We start from the raw sequence: 15,644 nt of genomic DNA on the forward strand, positions 1-15,644 counted from the left end.
CTCACGTTTGAAGCAGGATCGTCCTGCTGAAATTCTAGTCGCTCAAGTGAATGAAGCTTTGTGTCTGGAGACCTCAGATCCAAACAACTCGAGTTTTTGTTGGTCCTGACTTCTAATACTGTGCACATCTTAGTTTATTCTCCGTAATTGATAAACACACAGATTTGTCCAGTCTGCTTGAGTATTTTACAAGCTACATCATATGAAGATATGAAGATAAGAAATCAAAAGCTATTTTTTTTGTTTTGGTTGTTATGAATGTTCTTGAAATCACGTGGCACATTAGTTTGACAACCAAACTGCCACGGACAATACACCTTGTATTTGTTGACTTTTCAAAGGAAAAGAAATTTTTTTCCTTCCTCGAGGTAATGACAATATCAGTCTTATAAAACGTTTATTTATCCCCGATGATTTATTTGCTCCATCACCACCCAGCCTGTTGCCCAAACTCTCTGGCCTCCACCAATGGGTCCCTTTAGGAGACAGCCAGCGGTGGACTTCCCTCTCTGCACCTCACAGCAATCACTGACCAACTTCCTCACCGTGCTAATGAGCTTTTACTCTAGGCTCACCCAGCTCTTGTTGGGGTGCTCAGTGGTGTCGTTTACAGCTTATTGAAAAGCGAAAATCATATCCTCAGGAGGGCGGACTGCGAGCCTGGAAGGGGAAAAATACAGTCCCTGACTGGGAGTTTCTTCAGCATTGAGAGCTGCTCGAACACTTACGAGGAGACTGGGGAATTTCCCCAATCTTCCCCCCACCCCAGCACCCAGGCTGAGGCTGAGGCCAGAGCCAGCCTAGAGAGATGCTGTTCCGGAGGGTTTGCCTCTTCAGCCACTGGGAGGCCTCTGCACTCCGTTCCCCGGCGCCTGGCTGCGATTACTCACTGGAGCAGCGGCACCAGCCTTCCACCAGGGAGCCGGAGCTCCCGCCCTCCTCCCCCATCTGCAGCCTGCTGGCTCCCTCTCTCCCTCTGTCTCACTCACTCTCTCTCTCTCTCTTTCTCTCCCTCTCGTATCGCAGCACAATGAAAGCCTGTGTTTCGCCGTGAGTCCGAGGAGCGGGAGTCGGTGTCAGGAAAGCGCTCGGAAGGGACCTGAAAGAGAAAGGAAAATACAAGCGACTTTTTTTCTTCTCCCCCCCCCCCAATCTATAACGCGAAGCATTACAAGAGATAGAGCCACATTGCCTTTGGGAGTCCAGACCCTCTGAGGCACTGGCCCGGCGTGGAATGTACAAAAGTGGACAGAAAAGTGGCTGGACATGACTCGGTGCAATTTGCTGGAAGTTTGTAAGTTTGACCATCGTTTGTAAATTACTCTCGGAAGACTTTGTCTCTCTTGATACTGTGTTAGAATAGAAGTGGGGGGTGAGGAATTAAAATTAAGTGGGAAAGGGGGAAATGTGTTGAAGGAGCTCTCTCGGTAGCCAGCCACTTGAGCCTGCTTTCATTTAAGACTAAGAAACCTAAGAGGGGATCGGGATTTTTGCCGGTGATTGGATTAGCTTGAAGAAAAGAGCATGGTTCTGAAGTCCAATTACAGACGTTGTTAAGACTGAAAAGCTGTCTTCTTTGGGGAGAAGACTGCATCCTACTCTACCCCCAAGAAGGAGAAAGCACCAACACCGGAGGGAGAGAAAGGGACGGAGAAACCAACATAGTCTTCCTGGATTTCGCACAGTTTGAACATGACTTCAGAAGCCTTGGGAAACAGTCCTGTTGTTTATTTTTTAACCTGAGTAAAAGTGAAGGCTGCCGGTTCATAGCCCCCGGGAGAAATGTGTTTCTCTGCAGAAACACCCCTATAAATAATTTCCCGAAAAAGCGAGGTGAGGGGGAGCCCGGATCTCTATTAATGACTCTTCTGATTCCTTTTGCTATGTGCTTCTGCTTCTTCCTTGACAATCCCTGAATTCTTGAACGGTCCCCCAGACTTTGTGTTTACTAAGTACCTAGAGGCTCTTGTCAGCCTGGTAGGGGAGAAAAAAAAATCTACCAACTCTGTCCAACTTCTCCTGAGCTGTCAAATGCAATTAGAGTAAGTTGATCAGGGTTTGTTTCCAACTTCCTCTCTCCAATTGGTTTCTAATCTTTCTCCCCACCCTGTTGTTACTCGCTCCCCTCCCCCACACCTTCTCCACTGCCTCCCCACTCTCTGAAGACCCCTCCCCCACACCTTCTCCACTCTCTCCCCACCCTCAGAAGACCTCTATTCATGTGGCCCTGAACACTGAAACCCGCTTTGCCCGCAATAGCCAACACCAGCCTCTTGCACCTCACCACACCAGAGGCAGTAATCATTGTGTCCAACAAGATGGGGGACACAGCGCCCCCGCAGGCCCCCGCAGGAGGGTTGGGGGGGGCTTCTGGGGCGGGGCTCCTTGGAGGGGGTTCAGTCACCCCGAGAGTGCACAGTGCCATTGTGGAACGCCTGCGGGCTCGCATTGCTGTCTGCCGACAGCACCACCTGAGCTGTGAAGGACGCTATGAACGTGGTAGGGCTGAGAGCTCAGACCGAGAAAGGGAAAGCACCATGCAGCTTCTTAGCCTGGTCCAGCATGGCCAGGGGGCAAGGAAGGCTAGCAAACATGCTAAGGCTACAGCCACGACTGCCACCACCACAGCCCCTCCACCGCCCCCTACCGCCCCTCCTGTGGCCTCCCAGGCAGCAAGCACAGCCCCACCACCTCCACCAGACTATCACCATCACCATCAGCAGCACCGGCTGACCAGTAATGATAACGGTGGGATAAACCGAGAGCAGCAGCCGCCAGCTTCGACCCCGGGGGACCAGCGGAACTCAGCCCTGCTTGCGGTAAGGCACCTGGTTTTCTCCTATGATTCTGGCTGTAGTCATGTGGCCTTTTGCGAAGGTGGTGGCTGTCTTGGCCTCGTATGGACTGGATGGCCATGAAGAAGGCCAAGATAGCAGTCGCTCAAAAGCCGCTGGGTATGCGAATGTGGTTGTAAGCTCTCACTGTCAAAGCCACCAGGGCTTGCTCATTGTCATTGTCCTACACCCAAAGGGTGTTCCTCGAGAGGTAAGAGCCTGGGTTCTCCAGAGGCTCACAGTCTAGTTTGTGAAAGAAGACCTTACAGCTGGGAAACCCTTGAGAACCCTGCTGCTTTACATACTGGCTCTGATTAGGCCCAGGAAGACATTCTTTACTTGACAGGAACTTAGTTCAGATGACCTGTTCATCTTGCTCCATGCCCCTTCCCCTTCTGTGACCTTTCCCTGGAGTTAAGGGGTGTCTGTGATTGACTATTACATAGGTGTTCCCACAGTTTTAAACAAAAACATGAGGAAAATACCTCACAGACAGATACTGCAGGAAAGCTTGGGAAGAGGACTACCAGGATTCTCATAGGCTCCCACCACAGGCCCCAATTCAGTCTTTATTCTGGACCCTCCAATTAAGGCTGGGATGTCCCAGCACTTGTGGAAGAGACTGACGACTGTTTACCGTAGTTCTAGGAAGCACCTTGTCTTTAGTCCCTACTGGTAACAGCACACCAAACCCTAAAGCCTGAGTAATTTTCTGACTGGAAGTGCTTCCTCAGAGGCTCAGACAACAACCCCCACCCCCAAGCACACACGCCACACAGAGCAAAGAGCTTTGAGTCATCAGTCTTGGTCAGGTGACCCCCTGCTTGTAGTGTTCAGGCTTCCCACACACTGCTCTGCCATGAGCCTTTCAGCAGAAGTAGGAAGCCAAGCCCACAGGCTTCTCCCGCTAAGCTAAGAGGTTCTGTGACTGCTCCCGGGACAACTGCAGTCAGCCTAAGCCAAGCCTGATGAGAGACACCCGACAGATCATGGGCATGGAAGCCCCAAAACATCCAGAAAGCCCCAAGGAGGGATGGCACTAAGAAGCTCCTGAGGAGGAGAGGGCCTGTTCCAGCCGGCCCACTGCTTCTTCCTGGCTGCTCTCCCCATGTCCTTCGTCTGTGGTGATTCCCATAGTTCCCAGAGCTTTCTGTTCTTCCTCCCCAGAAGGCAAACGTTTTTCCTTGGGCCACCTAGAACTGTGACTCTGGGTCCCCCAGATCCAGATGAAACTGCTGTCTATAATTAAACTGGCCTGGGCTTTATCCTTGAATGAAACTATTCAGTTTGTATTCGTTTCTAGGCCTGTATTCCTCTCTTGCCCACCTGCTCCATCCTCACTTCTCCCTGGAATTCCCAGCTAAGGGGAAGTTTGTCTTCTGAAAGAGGGGTGCTGGGGAGAAGAAAGAGGGGGAAGAATGAGGTTTGTGTGCATGTGCGTGTCACCAGCATCTGCAGCCAAAAGTAACTAAATGCCTTGATTGTCCCCAGTAAATTTATAATCTGTCTGCAAGTCTCCCAATAATGTGGCTTTGTGTGCTTCAGAGTCTCCTGGTGAGTGCTTCTGGGGATGATTCCGAGAGCCAGGCACCCTGGCCAACCCCAGAGGGGAAGCCTGATCTGCCCTGGGTGCCAAGCCTAGAGGAGCCCACAGGGTGGACTTTTCCTGCGGCTCTCCCTCCCAGCCTCCTCATTTCCCCCAAGGCCCTCCTTGGTTTTTGCTTCTGTCCCATTGGGAGGAAAGTTGATAAAGTTCTCTTTCACTGGAGTGTTACAGGATGCAAAATGAAACCAGCTTCAGTGGTTCTTGTAACTTTACGTATGTTCGTAGCCTTGCCTGAGGTGTCAGAGAACAAAGGCATGGTGTCTGGCCTTTCTCCACTAAACAGTTTGCAGTTGCAAAAGCTGAAGGTGTTTGCTGTGCCACCCTTTCCCAGGGACTCACTTTTCTCTCTCCCTCCGACCAACCAAGTCTGAGATAGCCTCTAGCTGGAATACCCTCCCTGAGTGTAGGCATGAAGCCAGGGGTGGCGGGGGTTAGTGTACGTTAGGTGAGGAGGTGACGTCTCCGTTCTCATGCTCACCCCTAGATTAGCCTGTGTGGTATCCCAAGGGTTGCACTGACACCCTTTTGTAGTTACTGGGTCGCCCTCTGTACTTAAACTTTTCCATGTGAGGCTCTGTTTCTTCCCATGCTACTCTGCTCTGAGAGGCAAGTTCTGCCTAAAGCTACTGCTGCTGCTGTCTAGAGGGGAGAAGGACCAGACATTCAAGCGTCTCGTCCAGAGACTCTCACTTTGCTCAGACACCTCTCGTGTTGAGAGCGATGTTAATAATCTCAGAGGACCTCCGCCGAGATTGCGTGTCAGAATTCTTAATGTTATTGCATAGGCAGATTTATGTGGTCTGGCTGTGTTGAGTGTAACACTTTGCTGGCTAATGTGTATGCTATAAGTGCCTGCAAACGCCCTTTGGAGAAGGGGAAAGTATTGATCACTTAAGTTAAAATACACGTGGTGTACCCTGGTGAAGTTCTGTAACCAGCACGCGCTGTGCGGCAGTGCCTTGGGCATCGTCAGTACTGCTTCCCAAAGAAAGGTGACAGGACAGCTTCTGCTCAGAGGGATAAGCTTGTTTCTGAGGGGTGTTCTATGCAAAGAGGATATACTGTCCGGACTCTTTAATAGCCTGAGTGTGAAGAACAATGCAAGAAGAACCTCTAAGTCAGTTCTAATTCTGTCCACTTGAGAGCCTAATTCTGCTACCCTTGCTCAGCCAGTTTCTTCATTTAGCTCCAGTTGAGGGGAAGCCCCATTTCTGTAGAGACTGCAAACACAGGGCCTCACAGAGGGCTGGGACTGTGGGGCTCTGACACCTTTCTAGCTACTCAGAGATGGCTTTACCACTAAACTACGTTCTGTTGAAGTTTGTCTGAGTCTTCAAATGATCCGTGAAACTCAATAACCACTGGTTTATGGAGCTGTTAGGTTAGCATATCCATGATAATTATTAATCTTTCCCTCTTGCCTGAGACACACTCTTTTTCCGTGGCATGGACTCCTGTCGCTAGGCTGGGCAGATGAGTGGTCTCAAGCCACCTTCTGCTTCAGCCGTTATCTTTTCTCTAATGTGCTATGGGGGAAAGGACCAGAGCAGGAGCTCATCCCTTGCTTTGGTGCCTGGTCACTAACCTGCTAGATGACAGAGGAAGGCACTGGGTAGTCATCTGCCACACAGAGATCAGCTCGTGCCGGAAAGCACATGGATCAATGAGTGCTTTAGGGATAGGCACTGGGGGAAAAAGTAAAACAAGCCAGAAGCATTCCCAGCAATGCTGCTGCTGAGCACTGGGGATGACTGCAGCTTCTCCGTGATTCACAGGATCTTCTCGGCTTTCCCTTGTCTATTTTAAGTGGTAAAATCCCTTTTATTCTAAACAGAGGGACCGGCCTTGTGAAACCAGGGCTGTCAGGAGAAAGCCAAAATAGCTGTGTATTTACATATCTCTGAAGACTCAGGGAACACTACTCAAAGTGGGCCTTGCTGTGACAACTGAGGTGTCTTTCAAATGTACCCTTTATATCTCTGCATGGACCCGACAAGCTTTGGCAAGGTATGTCCCCCCAGAGTGTCTAAGGATTATTAGAGAAGTTGTTTACACAATTGGGATAGAAAAGTTAAATATTTTGCCAACAGCATTCTTAAATGCCAGTTCTTAGTTTAAGAAAGTCAAACCAGTTAAATAATTGCCCAAGTCCCCAGGTGTCTTGGAAGCATCCAGTGGACCAACTCAGGGTTTCAGGGCTGCACAGGGAGAGAAGGGCACATCTGGAAGTCTGGGGCTAGGGGTCTACGTGAAAAGTCTCGCTGGGAGGAGACTGTTTATATTATTTATTTATGCAGCCACCCTTTCCTTCAGAACAGACCCATTTTGTTTCGCTGCTCTAGGACGAAGCAATAATGGCAGAGTTTTAGGGCCTCTCCACCTCACACAAGTAAAATAAGGCCGCAGTGGAGAGAGAGCCCGGGACACGTGTTCTTTCAAATACTGTCAGAAAGCATGCGCTAACGTCAGAGTGACGTCATGCATACCCCGGTACTCTGCGTTTCCTACAGCAGTCGGTGCTTTCTAGGAAACACTTCGATTACTAAGTACTACTCACCAATTCATGCTCAAAACACTCATCAAGGTTTTTCTCTGACTGGCTTCTCTCTACCTCTAAACAAGTTTAAGCGCTAAGTTGTTAAGGTTGGGGGAGGGGCAATTCTCAAACATTCTTAGACACAGCAATTAAATATCACTAGGGTTGTGAGCATGGCTAAGTGTTTTCTAAATTTTATCGTTCATTTTGACTCTTAGCATTTTTATTTCATTTAAAAAAAAAAAAGAACAACTGGCAGTAATTCTAAAACTTAAAAAACAACCACCCCGTTTTTCTGTGCACACAGACCCAGACTTTCTGAGTGGATTCTCCCCCACTGCCTCCTTCGTCCCAGCCCCTTGCGTGTGTTCAGCATTCACAGACAAGGCCATCCATGTTTAATGAAAACAACTCTAAATGCCTCCTCCTTCATTTTCATGCTAATTCCCTTCACACTCCAGCAAGCTCTGTGGGAGAATAAAGGAATGTGGCTAAGGACACAGCCTTGCTGCCTTCGCTCCAAAGGAGGATCTCCCCTGGCATGCTGAGGACACAACTGCCCTCAGTCCAGTGGAGGATCTCTGCCTGCCTGGTGATGGGACAACAGAACTTCCTAGCTTTCCCAATGGCCTAAAACTGAGGGAAACAGACCCAAAGAACCCAGGGAGCTCCCTCTACATGCTTCACAGCACCCCCAGCACACCAGGTTAAATGGGTGGCATTTGTCCTGGATTAGAGACGAGGACCCTAACACTAAGATAGGCATGATGGCTCATGCCTGAAATTCCAGCAAACAGAGGCCAAGGCAGTGGAGGGTTACCAGGAGTGTGAAGCCAGCCTGAGCTACATTAAACAGTTCCAGGCTAGCCTGGGCTACATTAAACAGTTTCCAGGCTAGCCTGGGCTACATTAAACAGTTCCAGGATAGCCTGAGCTACATTAAACAGTTCCAGGATAGCCTGAGGTACAATGTGCAACTCTGTCTCATAGGTCCAACAACAATAACAGTTCCAGGCTAGTATAGCTAGTATTATTAACCAAAATAACATGGTGCTGAACACAGAAAGTAAACGAAACATGAAAACTGGGTGAGAAAGAGTTTCAAATCTAGGCCAGGGAAAATCTTACAAAGAATATGACTAGCCTCGGGGCCTGTGAGGGACACAGACACTAAGCATGAGATGAGGTGTGGACTGCAGGCATGTGGGCAGCCATAAAAGTTAAATATTTAGGAGCTAGAGCAGGGAAGTGTGTGGTTGAGTAAGCAGTGCAGGGAAATGTGGGGTTCAGGAACACACTGAAAATGCCAGCAGTGTCATGAGAGCCTGGTCAAATATGGAGCCAGGCAGGAGCAGAGGAGGCCAGAGCTATGAAGCAACACTAATCCTTCATGTGCTTGAAGGCAAGCATTGCCTTTCCCTTCAGCAGCCTCTTCTCAGGGCACACAGCCTAAGTGCTCTGTTCTACGAGCCTCAAGTCCCCAAGGCTGCTTAATGCTTTGCTGTTTACACACTTCTCCATCCATCGTGAGTTACATGCACGGCACACACGGCCTTCAGAGCAGAGCCTTTTCAAAGCTCGCTGGCTAGATGCGAAGAGAAACTGAAAGAACTAGAGCTCAAGCCCCACCCCTCTCCAGACTTCCCCGGGCCTCTAGCTGCATGCAAGGTCTGTCCTGTCAGTGAGCTGTGCTCTCCTCATAAGCAGGTAGATTCCTCCAGGAGCTGAATTGTTGTGTACCCTGGTTTGAAAAGATCTTGTTGATTAAAAGAAGCATTCAAAAAATTTTACAAGACAGGATTAGGGATAACAGTTGCAATGTACTTGATTTCAATACAGATAGGTGGCTTAGAGTTCAATACAGATGGGTCTTTGTTGATACCTTAGAGTTCAACACTGTCCTCCATTCAGCCCTCTTTTACAGGGTATAGAGAAGGAACAACCGAGGCAAGCCAGTAACCCCCCCTCTCTGATTCACAGCAAGGCTGGGCTCCGTGGGCTACTTCCAGTAAGAGGTCTGTCTCTATCGTCTCTGACCATTCTGGCTGACAGTAAGGGACAGATGTGAGACAACAGCAGCCTGAAGAGAAAGTTTACATAATGCTGTATGAGAGCTGAGGAAAGCCAGAGGCCAGCATAGTCAGTCAAACCACTGAGGGAGCAGAGATGACAATGAGCCAGTCTCAGCATGAATGCACTTGTGAACACGCGCGCGCGCGCACACACACACACACACACACACACACGATAGTTCTTGCTTCTTCATGATTTGAGCAGAGGCTTAGAAATCATACATCAGAATGTGGAACTGGGTGTTTTCTGGAGTTTAAGGAAACTCACTATTCTGTGGCATGCACAATGCTAGGTCTACAGAAACAAGCAATTATAGATAGTTTTCCCCTTAGAACTTGTTAAAGGTGTGTGAATGGGGTTGAAAATCAAATGTTAAGGTTGGATGACTGAAGGAGGGAAGTTAACAGAGCAGTTAAGATGAACTTGGGATCTAGGGTAAGATGGCCCAGGTTTAACTCAACCATGTTGTGTCTTCCTGGTTAACTCGGTTAAAATCTCCTGCCTCCATATCCTTAGAAATAATGATAACAGAACTAACTAAACACCAGGTCTTTATTAAATGAGTCAAATGTGCAGCACCAAGGAGAGCCGCAGTAGAATGTGACTGTTAGTACTCGTCTGAGGAAAGACATGCGTGAAGAAGCTCACGGAAGCTTCCACATCCGGGAGTGCGAGAGACGTTCAGTGTTTGCTGAGGTTAGCGCAGGGTCCTGTGTCACTGTTCCCCTCTCTGCTTCAGTTGGCATCATCGTCTTGGCTCCATTTCTTTGTTGGTTGGATGTAGTTAGCATCCTCTTGAGTCGTTGAGAGAAAGACTGAACAGTGCATTGGTCTCAGTTCCAAACTTGACTGGAGTTACCTTCTTGGCTGTGTGCTTCTAGCGTACATTCTGAGTCTCCATTATGCCGGAAGAGGGCATATTTAGTGAGCAAATGAGTTATTTCAATTGCCTACCAAGATTTCGAGTCCTTTGAAGGGACTAGCCTAAACTTAACAATTTCACTAAATTTTTAATTCGAATTAGCAAATAGTTCTAAAAATCCTGTCCCAGAGTTAAAAAAAAAAAAAAAGATGGTTCGAAGGCCTTTGCTGAGGAGAATTTGTGCTTCCGCAAGCAGATTCTTGTCAAGAAATTCGTTACCTCTGTATGCAAGTAAACAGGCAGCATGAACCGGCCCTCAACCCAACCTTGAGCAGTTCACATTCACACTTCTCTGTCCTGATGCAGCTCCTGGTTTTGAACATTTGAACATTCTCTTTGCTCAGTGCCTCCTAACCTGTGCCTTTCTGTAAGGAACATTAAAAAAAAAAGTTGTTGCCAAAATGTCAAAGCAAGTTTAGTTCTGGCAGCTCTTAGCCTGAGCGAGGGGTGGGGGGTGGGGCGTGGGGGTCGGGGGGTCGGGGGCTGATGCAGAAACGATGACAAAGGAAAGAACGCCCCGGCTCTTTGGTGGATGATATACATGCAAGGATGGTTTCCTGCTTCTAAGGCAGAAGAATGTGGTCAACGCCATGTGTCCTGATTGTCTGATCCTGTTATTATGTAAGCTGGGACCCCAGTTACTTTTCTGTAAGATAACTATGCTTACAGAATGCAACATCAAACTCAGATGGGTTTGTTTTGTTTTATTCTTATTTTTAGTGTTGTTCTTGTTTCCTGAGTCATCCTGACAGGTCTCTGTGGGACATGGAATCGTTATCATTGTGGTTTTTAACTTTCCCTTCTGCCAGAAACAAGGCTGAGTTCCATTAGTGGCTCTTACCCTACACACTAACAGGTCTCTCCCATGGAAAGCCCAACACAGTGAATCCCTTGTTCTTCAATACTTTTTCAGGTACTCCTAATGGATTTGAGCAGAAAGCTCATTACCTGGCTTAAGAAAAAAAAGTTGAGGCTAACGAGATGGCTCAGTTGGTAAAATTCTCACTGCACAAGCATGAAGACCTGAGTTCTGTACCCCAGCAGCCGCACTGCGGTTCTCCTGCTGGAGAGGAGAATCCCAAAAACTCACTGGCCAGATCTCTAGCTCACATGGTGAGTTCCAGTGAGAAACTTTATCCCCAAAAGCAAAGTAGATGGCATATGTAGCCTGCACGTCTTCATGAGCCCCTCACGAACATAGGTTCCTTCTTAGTCACATGAAGTTAAAGCAGAAGTGTGCTAGCAGATCTCAGGACACGCAGAGCAATCCGAAATAGTTAAAGTCACGACAACCAAGTAGGATACCAAGAAGTAGAGTGTAAGCAGATCAGGGTAAGCTGTGCTGGGCCTTTGGGATGGTGATGGCTGGACTTAGTATACCTAAGCTTGCTCATTCAGGGGATCTCTAGAATCTAAACTATAAAAGTTAAAGCATTCTTAGGATAAGCTAATGACCAGTCCAATTTTTGGTTATAGCCATGGTTTACCTAAGAGCTAAACCAGCTACGCTTGGCATGTCTGATTGCCGCACAACACCGTGTAATTTAGACACAGCCAAACATGTCTGCTACTATTATCCCATTCTAGTCTCACAGCAGCATGGAGAAAGCCCAGCATATAGACACGAGCACAAACAGGAAAGAGCGGCAGCCCTCCTCACAGCAACAGAAGCTACACTTGAGTCAAAGTTTGGGTCCAAGTCCCAAGCATTGCAGCAAAGAGTGCTTCCTCTGCTGGGTTAGAGCCTGTGCACGCGGATCTGTTTGCAAGCTCAGTCCCCCAGAGAGAAAGTCTGAGCTGTCTTTGTGCTAAATTAAACATTGGTTTTCTCCTTGGGAACCTGATCTTCCATAGGCCAGGCAACAATATCTTTCTGAGAGAGCCCCAGCCAAGCATTTCCCGCAGGAACACACTGGCTGGGGAGCCTTTTCACTTGCTGTCTTCTCAGTTCATGTGAGAGTGTGATACGGGGAGTTGTTTTGTCTAACTGGATCCAGAAGCCCTCAGAGCAAAGACTCAGGCTGTAATCCCTGGTATAAGGCTGTCGTATGCTGCTTAACATATAATAAATGGAAATGGCTAGAGAGGCAGCCAGATGATGCGGGATTACGTGCCCACATGGAAGGGGTTTCCTTATGTCTCTCCCCTAAATCCTGCTCTCACAACATGCAAGGGAGTGCGCTACTAGCAGAAGCTCTGTTCTTCCCTGTTTTATCCCATCTCCACCCTGCCTGTCCCCCCAGAGAGCTAGTTCATGTAGCTCTAAAAATAGGCCGCTAGGCTACAATTTATAGACCTGTATGAGCCTGCAGAGGAAACAGACCGAACTCTAGATGAAGAAATTAAAGCCCATTAAAACACAAAACACTAACAACAACATTAGAGATAGAGGAAAACACAGGGCTTTTCGCATCCGTTTAAGGCTACATGAAGTGTTGTTTATCAAGATAACTTTATAAACCATGAAAAAGGTAGCAGTAAAACTTGTCATAAACATTGAAATTCTGTTGGCAGCAGCAGCATGGGACTGGAAACCTTTCTTTAGGGTGGGTGTTAAGTGATCATACAATACCCTCGGTCTCGCGTAGGTCTTTCCAGTGGTTCTTTCCCATTTGTAAAAAGAATGGTTGCTGTTTCCTCCGTCTAACTATGTGACCTCGTGACTTGCTTTAACCAATTCTAAGTGACAAGAATGACATCTGCCATGTCTGAGGCTGTCCTTGAAGTCCTCTTGGAACAGAGACCCAAGAAGTTGGGCCTAGGCAGGAGACTGCATATCCACATGCAGAGAAGGCAAAGTGCCTCTTTTGCAAGAGCACCACTGTCCTTGAGTGACCAAACCCCCGTCCTCCCAGCATTCCCTCAGCACGACCTGCTAGAAAAACCAGACCTGCTAGAAAAAACATGAGAAATTCTGCTTGGCTGCACTGAGACACTAAGTTTGGGGTGCCTTATAATGTCAGGAAGGTTGACTGAATCAGGGCTGGAAACCAGTATAGGGCAATGGCTGCTGGATTTATCCATGCTTTTGAGGACACATTACTTTAAGATAATATTACACCCCTCAAAAGGTTGTGAGTTAAATTAGATAACACTTGAAACCAGGAAACTGAGCAGGTGGTCAGCACAGTGCAAGGCTCATGGCACAGGTATGCTTACCTCACCTGTCCTTTGACACCCTGCTTTCCTATCATATGCATACAGGTTCCCCTGGGCTTCCCTAGCTGACTGTTCTTTGGAACATCGTTTTTTCCCTCCTTCTGGAGGATGGCCTCTCATTCCTCCTAACTCCCAGATTTCCAGCATTCTTGTTCCGCTCCAGGGGTCACATCTGCCTTCGGTAGTCTACTCTTAAAATAGAAAAGGGTTAACCTCATAAAGATGTCACTCCCTCTTACTGTTATGCTGCCCTTGGGAGACTCAAACAGCATAGCAAATATATACGGCCGATGTAATTGCATTCGATCCTGGAGGTCACTGAGGACTTGGTGAGCTGGGACAGAATACAGGGAAGAAACAAATCCCGTCTTTAAAAACATTCTTCTCGATTTCCACTTGCTTCTCTGTAGGAAATTACCCCAGTCTGCCTGCATGCCTTATTTTAACCTTCACAATACATGAGTACACAAATGAAGGGAAGGCTGAGTGCTATCATATTAGCCCTACATGCTGCCTGTATTCATGGTGCGGTAACAGTCTAGCCTGGAAAGCATGGATGCCAACTAGCGGTGAAACTTAAAGACCTTCTTCACGGCATTGGCATTGACTTCTATTGTTATTGCTATGATTATTACTGTCATTATCATTAAAACAATAAGAAGACCTGGTAGGTGGCTTTGGTTACCACTGAGGCCTGCTTCAGTGATACACTTTTGAATACTCCCTGCCTAGATGCATTTTATTTCTTAGACTTTAGTATCTTCAGAATTGTTTTTATTGAGGAACAATTTAAAAAAGAGTTAATAAAGATGGTTATTATTTGTTTTAAAAAAAAGATGTTGGTAAAGAGAGTCCAAAGTAACCTTAGCGTCAAGCTCCATGTCAGGAGGGCAGAGCCCAGCAGTGCTTAGTGCAGGGTGCTTAGCTTAGTGCAGGGTGCTTAGCCCAGGGTGTCTTAGGCAGGGCAGACAGGGAGAAGTACTTTGTTCAATTTGTTTGCTGCTGGAGCCCTGGTTTCCCAACTCCACACCTATCAACTGTACTCACTGCATTTCTGCAGAGTACTGAGGATCCCGGAGCTGAGTACCACCAGTACCACCAGTACCACCGTGAGATGATAGCATGTCATGCAGAATATGAAATGAAATGTGGGGCCTTCCTTCTCAGGAGCTGACGGGTGTTCGAGTGCACACATCAGTCCCTCCATCTGTTTGTCTCTCCCTCAGAGACACACAACAATTGAGAAGTGCAGACTGATGGACGGGATTCTATCCTTGTCACCACTTCATCTGTAAAATATGTTTCCTCTTTAAAGGGAGACTATAAAAGACAGTCAGAGAAATTGGCTTGGGGGATGGGATTCAGCCCATTGCTATTTTTTTCCTTATCACTAAAGCCCTAAGCAGAGAGCATAATCACCTATTTCCCCAGGGCAGCCCTAAGCCCTGAAAACTCGACTCTGTTTAGGGATTTAATAGAACTGGAAAGAAGAAAAAAGCAAGATATGCTCCAACACACCAACAAAGGAAACATTTTCCCTAATGTTAGAGAGGAATTCTTGACACACACCTCGCCCTCCCTCTCTCTAGAAGCAACTAGAGCCCAGCTCTTCGGCATCCTATGACTCTCAGTATCTTGGGGGTCAGTGGATTATGTCTGAGGCTCCAGAACAGCTGGGTGCATTTTCTTAACAAAGCAAGAAGTAACTGGCGTGAAGCAAAGCCTCCTTTGGTCGAGGTTGTCATAGTGTTCATTGAAGGGCTTCATTGTCTGTTAGGTTGGTGTCACAAAGATAGTGACTTTTTCCCCCAGTTGCCTCTAAATGGCGTGGAATTTCCTTTGTTAGGGTTTTTTAGATGAAAATATCTTGGCGTTATGCTGTGCAATGTGACTTTTCGCTCTCGGTGCCTAAAGTGAAGTGTATTAAGTTGCATTTCTTCTGCCTTACCTTTGCTGAGAAAATGCATCCAAAGTCCCCATCATGCCTGCACATGCACACCACAGTACATACACACACCACACACATACACACACACACTACACACACAACACGCACATAACACACATGCACACATGCAACACACATGCAGCATATGCACAGACAATGGGCAACACACACACACACACACACACACACACACACACACACACACCATGCATGACACATACTTCACTCAGAATAATTGTTTTTACTATGTGGCTGTGAGAGTGATTCTCAGAGAAAATTAGAAACAAAGAAATGCATCAACGAGTATTTTAAAAATTCCTGCAAAAGACAATACAAAACAAAACAGTTCAAAGCAAAATCATACTGATTTATAGAAACTAGGAAATAGCTAGAGTGACAGGAAACTTGTAGGCTGGTCCAGGCTTCTACCACTGTAGTTCTCTTAGGCTAGTCACCATGTCTCCAGCGCCTGGTTGGATCTGGCTCCGCAGTACTCTGCCTGCTGAATTATTCGTGTCATACAAAAGTGAGCTCTAGCATCACTTCCTGGCTAGACCTCAGCGACT

General features: G+C 47.4%; 2 protein-coding genes across 3 annotated transcripts in view; both read left to right on the top strand.

Moving 5' to 3' along the window:
- Ccdc82 (coiled-coil domain containing 82) overlaps positions 1-15,644 on the top strand; it is a 155,716-nt gene that overhangs the window by 40,869 nt on the left and 99,203 nt on the right. The window contains exons 10-11 of one of the 2 annotated variants that reach the window (XR_010053938.1): positions 1-368; positions 1,027-1,520. Coding sequence is in view for 1 of the 2 variants with exons in the window: in XM_063265043.1 (XP_063121113.1) it covers positions 1-30 (30 nt within the window). In the remaining variant the exon portion in view is untranslated. The other variant, XM_063265043.1, reaches the window with a different exon arrangement.
- Positions 2,319-15,644, top strand: part of Maml2 (mastermind-like transcriptional coactivator 2) — a 317,444-nt gene continuing 304,118 nt past the window's right edge. Inside the window, exon 1 of the mRNA XM_008765997.4 lies at positions 2,319-2,819. Within this exon, the coding sequence (XP_008764219.2) occupies positions 2,319-2,819 (501 nt within the window). The remainder of the gene's footprint in view (positions 2,820-15,644) is intronic.

Source organism: Rattus norvegicus, chromosome 8, assembly GCF_036323735.1.
Source record: "Rattus norvegicus strain BN/NHsdMcwi chromosome 8, GRCr8, whole genome shotgun sequence".
In the NCBI taxonomy this organism is placed as follows: domain Eukaryota; kingdom Metazoa; phylum Chordata; class Mammalia; order Rodentia; family Muridae; genus Rattus; species Rattus norvegicus.